At 42.2% G+C, this 12,179-nt stretch overlaps 1 protein-coding gene across 12 annotated transcripts in view; it reads left to right on the top strand.

Moving 5' to 3' along the window:
- LOC148332303 (receptor-type tyrosine-protein phosphatase delta-like) overlaps positions 1-12,179 on the top strand; it is a 160,746-nt gene that overhangs the window by 127,096 nt on the left and 21,471 nt on the right. For 6 of the 12 annotated variants that reach the window (XM_088303213.1, XM_088303219.1, XM_088303211.1 and 3 more), the window contains 14 exons: positions 558-860; positions 1,800-1,993; positions 2,090-2,116; positions 2,988-3,105; positions 3,485-4,072; positions 4,401-4,495; positions 5,006-5,262; positions 6,096-6,189; positions 7,484-7,708; positions 7,792-7,952; positions 8,526-8,537; positions 9,113-9,225; positions 9,326-9,367; positions 10,488-10,585. In XM_088303213.1, the coding sequence (XP_088159339.1) occupies positions 558-860; positions 1,800-1,993; positions 2,090-2,116; positions 2,988-3,105; positions 3,485-4,072; positions 4,401-4,495; positions 5,006-5,262; positions 6,096-6,189; positions 7,484-7,708; positions 7,792-7,952; positions 8,526-8,537; positions 9,113-9,225; positions 9,326-9,367; positions 10,488-10,585 (2,327 nt within the window). The remainder of the gene's footprint in view (positions 1-557; positions 861-1,799; positions 1,994-2,089; positions 2,117-2,987; positions 3,106-3,484; positions 4,073-4,400; positions 4,496-5,005; positions 5,263-6,095; positions 6,190-7,483; positions 7,709-7,791; positions 7,953-8,525; positions 8,538-9,112; positions 9,226-9,325; positions 9,368-10,487; positions 10,586-12,179) is intronic. The other 6 variants (XM_088303216.1, XM_088303215.1, XM_088303214.1 and 3 more) reach the window with 3 other exon arrangements.

Below are 12,179 nucleotides of genomic sequence, written 5' to 3'. Positions count from 1 at the left end.
TCAAATGTGAGTTCCAAAACCTGCCATTCTTATCTGATTGGCATAACGTGGCAAAAAAAAAAAAGGCATTCCTATTGTTGGATATCAATGTGAGGTCTGTAAGAGATTCAGTATAAGCATGGGTATACAAGTCAGAAGTTTGTAGCTGGAGATGTGATCTCCATCATGGATCAAGCGCTCAGAACTGAGTAGGACGAAGTAAGTTCCAGGCAGGTATGTTTGTGTGTTCGAAGCTCAAGTCAGTCGATTTTTGTGTCGCGTCTCTTTGAAGTCATTTTCTCTCTTTTCATCAGTCAAACAGAAGTCGACACCCATCATTCAGTATCTTTGTTCAGTCATCTTGCTTTCTAGTCAGACGGCCATTTTTCTTGATAGCTTCTGTTCTCCAGTGTTTTGTTTTCATTTTATGTTTCTTTGTCTTCTGTTCTCTGTCTTGTGTCTTCTCCATTCCATCCCCATTCCTCCACCTCACCCCAATAACAACTCACACACACACACCACCAACTCACAATTACCCAAAACAATTCCAACTCTGCCTCCTCAAACTGGCCAATCAGTTCCTTCAGCACCTCCCCAGGACATAACATGCGCCAGCCCCACTTCTACCAGCATCCTGGTAAGTTGGGCACCACCACCTGTGGAGTTTCAGAACGGCGTCATTACGGGATACACCATCCAGTACGCCACTACCGGGGTCAACAAAACATCCAAAAGGATTGACGGCATTCCTACGGGAGGTTCTCCGTATCTCTTGGAAAACCTAGAGAAATGGACTGAGTACGGAATAACAGTGCGAGCGTTGACGGAAGCCGGCGACGGACCTGAGAGTTTACAGCTGATTATCCGCACCGAGGAAGATGGTATGTTTCCAAACCGTCTTAGGATTTTCCGCCCTGCTGTCACTGGCTACCGCTACCCCACTAATCCGACTAATGAGCTCCAAGCACCTGTGACTAACTTATTTGACAACTTTTTGAAAATCTTCCCTTTTTATCACTCCTCACCACCCAAACTGGAAAAACTCCCTTTTCTCTACCCTTGCCTCCGCTTTCTCTCCATTTGCAGCAAACCCTTTTTTTCCATGCTGCTTTTTCTTTTTTTTTAATCTGCTTTTTCACGACTCTCTTTTTGCTGCTTTTCATCTCAAATCCTAATGTTGGGATTTCCCTTTCTTGGAATAACAAAAAGCCCTCAATAACTTTGGCTGAACCTTGGCCTTTCCTCACTCCTAACTGCCCTGCCAAATCCCTTCCACCTTGACAGCTGTTTTTAATGTTTTTTAGCCACATTTCGTCAATGTGTTTGCCTAATTTTTCTCCTATTTTCAGCGATATTTTGACTATTCCTACTTAATGGCTGATACTCCCAGAATTCTGCCAATAACACTGACTCCAGTGTTGTGGGAGAGAAGTGTAGTTCTTGGCAGCGCAAGAGTTTTTTTCTCTTGATAACAGTATTTTCTCTTTGACTATCTGCCACTGTTTATCTGCCCGTGGCGACAAATCCCTTTCTATCTGCCATTCTTATCTTTCTCTACATTTGCTTCTTATCCGTCACTGCTTTTTCCTCCATGTTTTTCCTCGAGCACTCACATTTTTTTTTTTTTTTACTATTTTGACCTTTTTTCCCCAGACATCACTGAAAATTTAGACTTTTTGGATGGCTGCATTTTTTGCATCAGTTTTTCAGTGTATTTTTCTGCCCCCGGTCTATTTTTAATTGCAAAGAATACTTCCGCGCTGATGTTTAAGTGCCCATCGTCAGTGACCGTTGACCTCTATCCCAAAATGCATTTATAGTTCCAAGTGGTCCTCCTCGAGGGGTGGACGCAGAGACATTGAACGCCTCAGCCATTAGGGTAAAATGGCGAGCGCCAGCCCCTGAGCTGCAGCACGGTCAGATCCGAGGCTACCAAGTCCACTACGTGAGGATGAACTACGGCGAGCCTCAGGGTCAGCCCTCCATCAAGGACATCCTTATAGAGGACTCACAGGTAACACTCCCAAATGGAATTCAATTTACAATTTATCATCTTTTATTAATACTTGCATTTTTTTTTCTCTCCTCCTTCTTTTTCATCAATACTCAGTGGGAATATGACCAGTCAGCTCAATATGTGAGTAAATATTTTGTTAAGCTTGTCATAAAGCATGAGATGGAAATCAGTTGTATTTATGGGATTGTAGTCTTGGTAAATGTCGTCCAATTGCTACAAGGCCATCCGTCAGACTTACAGTAGGTGGAGGTCTCTTTGAATGGAGGCTAAGTTCACCACGAAATAAATATTCCTTTCAAAAAGTATCGGAACAGTGAATCGCATTCCTTTATTTTTGCTTTAGACTGAAAACATTTCAGATCAAAAAGATGAATATGAAAACAGAAGATTGACTTTTCTGCTTTTTCCCGTTCGATCTAATTTATTAGCTATTTGTCTTACCGTCAACAGATAACACTCAAATTAATTCCCATCTTGCGCTTTTTCCAAAAACACATCATAGTCCAGCGATTGAAAAATCCAATTTTATCAAAATTGTTAATGACGTGCACTTACATATCGCTCAAAGCACTTTACAAAGCCTCCTTTTCACTTATTTGAAAACAGATCTATTGAAACGGAGTCTACACCAGCGTGACAACCGACGGGGGAAAAAAAATCCTTTTCAGTTGAAAATAGCTTACTTTTTTTTATCCACCACGATCCCTCGCTGTACCCAGACCAATGGTAGAGCCCAGGGTGTTTTTGTGCTTTTGTCGTACGAGCCTTGTCCGAGCTCACCCTAAGCTGTCATCTCAGCCAAGTTTGTAAACTTACTTAAACTAGTCCTCTTTTGACGTCAAACCCAAATGAGCAGTTAGATGGAACAATTAAAGCAGAAAAAGTCGCAGAATACCAAATTGTTTTATGACTTTCACCTTTTGACATTTAGATAGTCGAGTAGCCAACATTGCCAAATGCTGCAGCTGACCGACCGCTTATTGTCTTGCAGGAGGCACTTCTCGGAGACTTGAAGGCCGACACGTCCTACTCTATATCAGTCGGAGCTTACACAGCCAAGGGAGATGGTGCCCGCAGCAAACCTGTTGCCATCTGCACTGCTCTGCCACGTAAGTGACGGAAAATGTATTATTAATAATATTATTATGAAAATTATTATTAATTAATAGCACGAGCAGGCAAAGCTGCAATGAATGATTTTTTGAAGACTAAAGAATTAGTACCATTTGTAACAACTCTTCTTTTTTTTTCCTTCTTTTGCAAAAACACTTTGAGCAAAGCAAAACTTGACGAATTGTACCATACAAGAATTTTAAGCATAATTCTGAAAATGTCTTACATTATATTTACGTAACCAACTATGAGTTGTCCCACCATTTGTTCTTTAATTATAAAAATCTGATTTATACGTGACAACTTTCACAATTTAGTCATTGTTTTTTTTTTGTTTTTTTTCTAACCCTCTTTTGTCTTAATTTCTCCCTGTAGTGCCTGAAAAGCCCAAACTAATGGCAAGCGCAACTGACTCAGGCACCGCTCTACTTCAGTGGTACCCTCCGCCGAATCCCCCCACTCCACTCCTGGGTTACCGCCTCACCTTCGGCCGCGTCGACGTCCTTCCCTTCACAGTGGTGGAGTTCCCCACCAAGGAGAATCGCTACACAGCTCAGGACATCCACAAAGGGGCCAGCTACATGTTCAAACTGTCCGCCCGTAACAAAATGGGCTACGGAGAGGAAGCAGTTCAAGAAGTGACCACTCCTGAAGGCACCCCCACTGGATATCCAGAAAATATCATCTCGGAGGGGATATCTGCCAATTCCCTACGCTTGACGTGGAAATCAGTGCCACTCATTGAACAAAACGGAAAAATTGTCAAGTACTCGGTGCTATACAAAGATATAAACAGTCGTGGCAATTCCTCGGAGGTTGTGGTGCCCACTCCAGGGTCAAGTGTTTTGTTGGAGGGTCTGAGCGCCGATACTGTGTATGATGTCAGGGTGTGCGCGTTCACGACTGTGGGCCCCGGTCCGTACAGCCCCGGTGTCCAGTTTAGGACGCAGCGGCTAGACCAAGGTAGGACTCACACTCGCTCCCTAAAAAGTCATCTTCATCGTTCAGGACACTCCCTAACTTTGCGCCCACATGCATACAATCACACACATCTGGTTGCATCCTAAGTGTCCTTTATCATTGTCTTGTCGCTGTACTCTTAGACAAAACATCCTTTTCCCAAAACAAGGTAAGACTCTTGGGTAGGTCCAGTCACTCTGACTGAATGCTGACTCAAGCAAATACGAGTCGATGGCAGTACAAAAGAATACCCGGGGTTCAGCAAGCAAGAGTTCATCATCATCACGTGAATCTCATTTTGCTTGTTTTTGTCTCTGTTTTTTCTTCGTAGTTTTTGCCACCAACTTCAGAGTGAAAGCCGCCATGAAGAATTCGGTTCTGTTGTCCTGGGAGGTCCGAGACAAGAATCCTACCCAGCCATTTACTGTAAGTATGAGCGGTGTGAATCGCTCCAATAAAGGACGATTGGATATGTATCATGATACACGACGTGCAATACCGTTCAAGGACGTTTCGTTTTAAAGTGGAATGATTCCATTCGATTTTTTTTTTCTAGCTTCAGAAAAAGATTATTGGGTGAAAGGAAGTAAAATGTGATTTGATATAATAAGTGAACACCTGCGTTATGCTTACAGCTGGTGCAATCTGAATTACCTTTAGATGCACCTTGGTCTGACAACAGCATGTGATGCTACCAAATTGATATTAGCTTATTTTTTTGTGGCTCATTCCTAAAAATTTGATTTGGGTGCTATGCATGAGTTTCACTACATATTTTATGGAAAATAAAGGCATTTATATGGGTTTTAAAGGTATTGCCTTTATTTAAAAAAATGCCAAGTAGAGATAAAAAAAAAAAAAATAGAAGCAATATGCTGCATTTTAGTGTGTTGCCCTACTGTTTAAAAAAAAATCAATTACCCTCTCCATTTTCAGATCCTCTACGGAAAGGGCCAATCCGTGGAGGTGGATGGGAAGCAGACACAGAAGCTGATCACTGGTTTGCAGCCAGACACCCTGTACTCTTTCTTGCTTACCAACCGGGCCAACAGCGCCGGGGGCCTGCAGCACCGCGTCACCGCCACTACGGCTCCAGACATCCTGAAAAGCAAGCCTGTCGTGGTGGGAAAGACCAATGCCGATGGCATGGTGACCGTACAACTTCCATCGGTGCAGACGGCAGCCAAAGTCAAGTAAGGAAGGCACATTGGAGACACTGAGAAGAATGGGATTGAATATAACAGAGATACTCCAATTTGGTTCTAATAGAATTAACGTCTCTATTGGCCCCTCTTGCATCCTGTCTTACATTTATTAGCCAAACAGGAGGGATTTCTCTATACGAGTTGGCGGCCTTGCAATTCTTCAAACTCCCACAGCAGACAGGGCAAACGCACAAAGCTCGTAATCTTTTTCAAACCCAGGATAAATAGAAAGAACCCGAGCACTCCTTCGAACTCCACTGTAAATCTCCGCATGAGTCATACCACTGCAACACCCACAATGCTTGTAGTTTGCCTCCAACCTGTCACTTTCTTCCTCCCATTACACTCTTTGCATTTTGATAAAAGATGTAGACACAAAGTGTAATCCGCCGCGTGTTTCATTTTATGGCTAAAATACATCATCAGCAATTCCACTCTCCGAGGGAATATCTGTTCATCTTTTTGCTGCAAATTCAACATTTCACCACGTTTTGTGTCATGCCAGTTATGTTATTAAGTGCGAGCAGCAAGCGCTGGAGTGAGTCATGCAATGGGGACACATTTATCATTTTAGTGCGAGCGCCCTCATGACTTGGCGGAAGCTATTGGTGCCCCGGCTGATAAAAAGAAAAAAAGGGCACTTTTACGTTTGTTCTCGGTTAAAGATTTGGACACTTTATTAGGTACACCTACACATTACAATTCACTACAAGAGCTGTATTGTACTTTTGCAAAGTTTTTAATTTAACGAAATGTTTAGAACCGAGGTTGTGGGGCTTTATAGAGCATTACATTTAAACTCAACACATGCTGTCTTTCAGGGGTTATTACGTGGTGGTGGTGCCACTGAAGAAACAACGAGGAGGGAAGTTCTTAAATCCATGGGAGGACCCAGACCAAATGAATTTAGATGAGGTAGAGTCTTCCCAGTGTTCAAGTAATTTGGGATGGAAAAAGGTCGTCTGTTTTGCTCGTCATCCAAGATGATGCCCTTTTCATTTTGAATGATATCTGACTCAAAAGCATCGCATCTGAAGTATGTTGCTGAAAATGTACGTGATATACCGGAGCCAGATTTATACCTGCAACGTCCTTCAAAACACAGTCAATGTGCTCCATACTTGCCAAGAGGTTTGAGTCACAGGGTTAGTGTTATTTACAGTTGATACAGAGAAGCAGTAAACATGCTGGAGATTTTTCTCAACTCAAAGGAAATAGTCCTCAACATAGCAGTTAGCCTTGACCCAAAACCTTTAGATGGCTTCTAGAAAGAATTGGTGTAAAAAGTAAAATTACATTTCAGCGTGGCAATGAACCCAAAAAGAAAGAAAATGGCTTTACTAAGATTAAAACAGAAAGTTTTTTGTCCTCGACATAAGAGTGAGCGCTTCCATTAAAGGAAAGGGTTTGATAAAGTTTGGAATTTAGTATATGCGCGCTTCTGTAAACCAATGATGGTATCTGTCTCCAAAAAAAATTTCTAGTTTGCTATAACATAAAATGTTAATATGGAAATGTTAATTCTAATCTAAGATACATGTCTCAAAATATTTGTCCTTAAAGATAAACGGATCAGAGATGGATGGATGGATGGATTTTCATGTCCACTGTTTGCATAGTTAAATTTGATTGCAGTTCATGACGATGATCTCTGAAGAGACCATGTATACTTGGATGATGATTTGTAGGATGCGAGCGGGCTCTTGGATTCGGGTGATACTCTTTAAAGAGACCATTGATACTTGTATAATGGTTTGTGGGATTCTAGCGAGTTTATATTTAGGAAATGATGGTTTACAGGAAGCATCGTAGTTGACTAGCGAGTAGCCGGCCTTCCTGTTGTGGCCTCCCGGTGCCGTCCAACTTCATCCCACATTCTAAAAAACATGTAATTGTTCATTTAATTAAAGACTCTATGTTGTCAATAGGTGCGTTTGTCTGTGTGTGCCCTGCAACTGGGTGGCAACCAGTCCAGAGTGGGCTCTCGCTCAGCCATGGCCCTCAAAATGAAAAGCACTTGAGAATTTTTAGACGCATGAATTAAACTGTTTCCCAAACCTAGTGAGCTAAAAAAAAATCTCGTCACCCCATGTACTGTACTTCCTGCTCCTGTAAATTATACAGGATGTGTTGTGTGTATGCAAGCTCATGTTTTTTTTTTTTTTTCATCTCAAACCTTACTAATTGTTCCCGCCTACTGTGCTGTCAGTTGCTGAGAGAGATCAACCGAACCAGCGTGAGCCGAGCCCTGCGTATCCGCCGACAGGCCAGCCAATCAGATCCCAGAGCTTACGTCAGCGCTCACTTTAAAACCCTCCCCCCGGAGTTCACGCTCGGTGACGGGCAAAACTACGGCGACTTCCGCAACCGTCCGCTGCAGAACGGCCAGGAATACGTGTTCTTTGTGCTCGCCCTGCTTGACCTTTCGGAGAACGTAAGCGACAAGCACGCCCTTAAAGGTCGTCGAAGTGTTTCCGTTCTTAACGTTCACATCCTATCACACGCTCTCCCCCGCAGACCATGTTCTCCACGAGCCCGTATTCTGATCCCGTGACATCATCAGGTGTGGACCCGCAGCCGATCGTTGATGAGGAAGAGGGTCTCTTGTGGGTTGTTGGTCCCGTGTTGGCCGTGATCTTCATCGTGTGCATTGTCATTGCCATCCTTCTCTTCAAAAGGTAAGCGCAATTAGAAACGACGCACGCAGGTGTATTTGACATCTGTACATCTTTCAATAACTCTTTGTTCCATTTACGGCTTAGTTCTGAAAAACAAAAAAAAAACATTTTAATCTGCTTTTCAGTTAACAAAAATTGAAAGAGAAATTTTCTTGCCAAATGAATAGGAGGTAGATGAATTTATCAAACATTATCACTGTTTATGATAATTATCAGGCCTCCCGGCTGAAGCTTTGTTAACGCACATGAATAATTGCCGCAGCAGATGCGGTGTGGGGGAAATGAATAACCATGATGCTAATGATCTAACATTCAGGATGATCTCCGGACATTAGCAAAGCACCTTGATGCTGGCCTGCGTCATGCAGAGGGATGTTTCTAAATATACATGCACCCACCTGAGAGGCTTTTATAAAACGATGATCGGATGGTGGATTCAGATTGTCGTCTCCTGTTGTTTAATAATAAATAATTGTGAAAGAGAAGCGAAAGTACAGTAAAAGGAAACAGATAATAATCTTGTCCATCCTTGTCTATTCCTTTTTGTGATCTTCCTCTGCCGTCTGGATACAGCAAACCCGACAGGTAACAACCTCTAAGGTTTTATCTATTTGTGTGTGTGTGAGAGTGTGTGTGGTATGGGGGATCATTAAATAACTTTTTTTGTTTTTGAGTAAATGAAATGAAATCCATATACACCACCATTGTAATGAATAATAATGCTTACATCTCTGTTCTGTAAAAGTGCGCGTGAATGCTGACAGTTGTTTTCACCAATACAAAAAGCCAAGAAGTTGATCATTCTCAGCATGTCATAGTGGTCCCAGTTTGCCTGTTGCTATTGTTTTGCTTTGACAATAAGTGGTCCAGATATTACCTCTCAACAATGTAGTTGTCTGGCTTTTTCAATTTTTTCGCTTTTATCTTTTGACAGCTCGAGTCCAATATTTCCAAAGTAATAACACACCTCATCGTGTTATTTGAATGAGCTGTAAGCTGCTCTTAAATATGATGGAGGCAGGCACAAAAGTAAATCAATGACTATTTTACACTGCTAGTCTCTTAGTATTCACACCACAAAAATCCTGCAACACATTGAGTTAAGTTTTGAAGCGAATGAAGTTGAGCTGCATGTAAAACTTGTCTGATGTAATTCCCAGAAAACGAGCCGAAGCCGAGGGCAGGAAGGGCAGTTTCCCCTGCAGCAAAGCCATGTCGTCTCACCATCCCACTGATCCTGTGGAGCTGCGTCGAATCAACTTCCAGACTCCAGGTAAGCATATCTGCGCAGACACTCTGCTCAAAGTGGAGTTTTTCTCCCTTTTTTTTTTTAGTTTTTTTTTTTTTAAACTGTGGTATTGTTTCCTTTTCAGCCTACCGCGTATCAGTGTACCGTGGTTATCGGCGTTTGTCAAGTTAGTTGGTCTCACCGAAGATTTGCCATCAGTTTTCTTCCTCGCCAGTTGATTTCTCTCATTCTTTTCGATCTGTCTGTGTTCCTTGTAGATGTTCATGCTAACTAACTTTCATCCCACATAGGATGAAGCTGCTTGAATTGACAACATAACGTCAATACGCTTTTATTATACAGTGGAACTTCGAAGGATGAATGCCCTTTTTTTCCCCTGCACGCTGGTAGACTTTTCTATTGTTTTTGTATTTAGATTTTTAAGCTGCTAAAATAAAATGTTAAAAACAGGCGCTTTTTCAGCATTAACTTTGACGATGAGTTACATTGACGATGCAGAATGGGGATGCCTCTTGGAATTCACAAGCTGAATCGCAATGCAGTAATTTTGGGGTGTGCATTCCATTCTTTGTCGGAGCTGCTAGAAGAGAAACAAGTATGCTGCTGCCGTACATCGCGATAAGTTCAAGTTCGGGTGTTTTGGTTGTCATTTGACCTCTATGTCATCACTGCCAACACAAAGAAAATAAATAAATAAATAAATAAGGAAGCAAAGAAGAAAAATAATAGACTTAATATGTTCTTGTTGGGAAAAGGTCTTCGGAAATATTTTTTCAAAATATGTGGATAAAAAAAAAAAAAAAAGATAAAAAGTTCAAAATATTAAAAACGCTTTGGAGTGTAGTTTTAAACCACAACCACAATAACGTGTCAATCAAAACAAAATGTTCCAACTGTAATGTTCGACGTCATGGGCAATCGAATTTAGAGGTTCCACTGTATTTTATTTCCCACCCCCAATATGTTAAATTTTTAACTGTCTGTGTCAGAACCTTTTTTTTTTTTAATCTCCACCAGCCGTGTTGCATCGACTCAAAGGAAATGTTATTGTGCCTCAGTAACTTTCCAAACATGCACATTGTTCTTTCTGTCTGCTTTGGAGGGAGAATGGTCACTTAACAAAGAAACACTTCCATTTACTTTCTCCATTGTGACTGTGGTCACACTTAAAAAAAAAAAAAAAAATTCTGAAGATCTTCCTAACTCTCTTAACATTTTCCGTTCCAAAAAAAAAACAAGTGGAGTTGTACACGTTCCAAAATGGCCTCTGTTTTTGTGCTCGGCAGGCATGGCAAGTCACCCACCCGTCCCCATCTCGGAGCTTGCTGATAACATTGAGCGCCTCAAAGCAAACGACAATCTCAAGTTCTCACAAGAGTACGAGGTAGGAATGCCAATCATTTGCCTCCTGAGAAGCTACAACTTGAGAATTTTGTCTGGTCCGCATCCATGTTAAATTGGGACCATCATTTCTTGCCCACTTTTCAAAACTTTGGATAGAATTCTCTCAGTTTCCTCGCATTCTCGTGTGTATCTCGCCTATTATTCGGACAAACTCTCAAGACGCTCGTCTTTAATTGGGCGACGTGGGAGCAGCAATAGTCCAGTCTGTAAGAATTGGCTTTGCGGGTTTAAGATTCATTAATTCAATCATTTATTCATTGTCTACCACTTTTCCTTCAGACTTGTGATAGAGCTTGAACTATCTCAGCTGATTTTTGGCAGTATTCCCCCCTCCTCTCAGGGATTAGTAATTTATAGCTGAATAAATATTTACGCATCAGCTTTGCATCAGATATTTTGGACAATCATGGATGCTTCTTTGTGGGAAAGGCCGTTTTATGTTGTCAGTGCATAAAGAAAGGTACATTGAGGAACGCTTGACTGAGTTTGGTGCAGAAGACGTAATGACCTCTAGCCTCGAGTGTTCTTCTGGACGAATTGACATGCTCCAAAATATTATAGCAAGTATTCCCAGAAGAAAGGGAAATGTAAATGGCAAACAACTGCATGTTTTGTAAATGGCCAGCCGTCCCATTACTTTTGCATACATACTGTCTATTGATCAAAGCGATGCAAGATTGAGCACATTTCCCATTCTGCTGTCGTGCTCTTATCCACACAGCCCAAAGATGGAAATTGAAAATGCGAGGCTCAAGGAAAGTTTGCTTACAGCCAGATTGTTATCCGGTCCACTGGTGCAGAAAGAGGAGAAGCCGATAGAAATATAAAGGCACTGCAGCCTCACCATGAGACACATAAAGCCAGTCGGTTTGTGCTCGGCTGAGGTTTTCCTTGCGCCGCAGTCCATGTCCATCACAAAAAAAGGCTCCCCAGAATGCTGGCAGTTTAGCAAATAGAGCTAGCATCACAATTAGCTCCACAGAGAGATATTAACCAGGGTTTTTGGATCAGGGCTGGATTGAGTGATGGAGACATGAGCCTCTAATTGGCTCCCACACGAGAGGGATCAATGGTGAGGGAGACAAGAGCGCATTATAGAAAGGAGTAGAAAACCAGCTTGAGGATGTTTGAAACGCTTTGGGAGAGGGCACGGAGAAGGATGGACGAGCCGGTGTTGGGAGCAGTCGTGCGGTTTGAGCCTCCTGGCTTTCTCTCTGCATGACTGTGTGCTTTGTTTGCCAGCGAGCCCCTAACGAGCGAGCAGGGGAGATGGATGGCGAAGGCATTGAGGGGGAGAGCAGAAATGATTGCGGTGAAATAATCAGACACACATGATATTGGGCAGAGCAACCGGATTGGTCTGAAACACACACACACACACACACACACACACATGGACAAAAGCACACCCCCCAGTACCACCCCTGTCCATTTCCCCCCCAACCAAACCATAATTATGTGTCGTATAATATTCACAATTGCTAAATTGCTCTGGCTTTCTCGTTCTCATCTCTCTCCATTGACAGCTCCATAATGACCTCATGTCTGCCTCTCCCTGCTTGCAGAGATGCTTA

This window comes from Idiotropiscis lumnitzeri, chromosome 8, assembly GCF_059441095.1.
Source record: "Idiotropiscis lumnitzeri isolate Australia: NSW breed Sydney's pygmy pipehorse chromosome 8, RoL_Ilum_1.0, whole genome shotgun sequence".
Lineage (NCBI taxonomy): Eukaryota > Metazoa > Chordata > Actinopteri > Syngnathiformes > Syngnathidae > Idiotropiscis > Idiotropiscis lumnitzeri.
The sequence above is the reverse complement of the archived record's forward strand: the minus strand, read 5'-3'. Positions and strand labels throughout refer to the sequence as shown.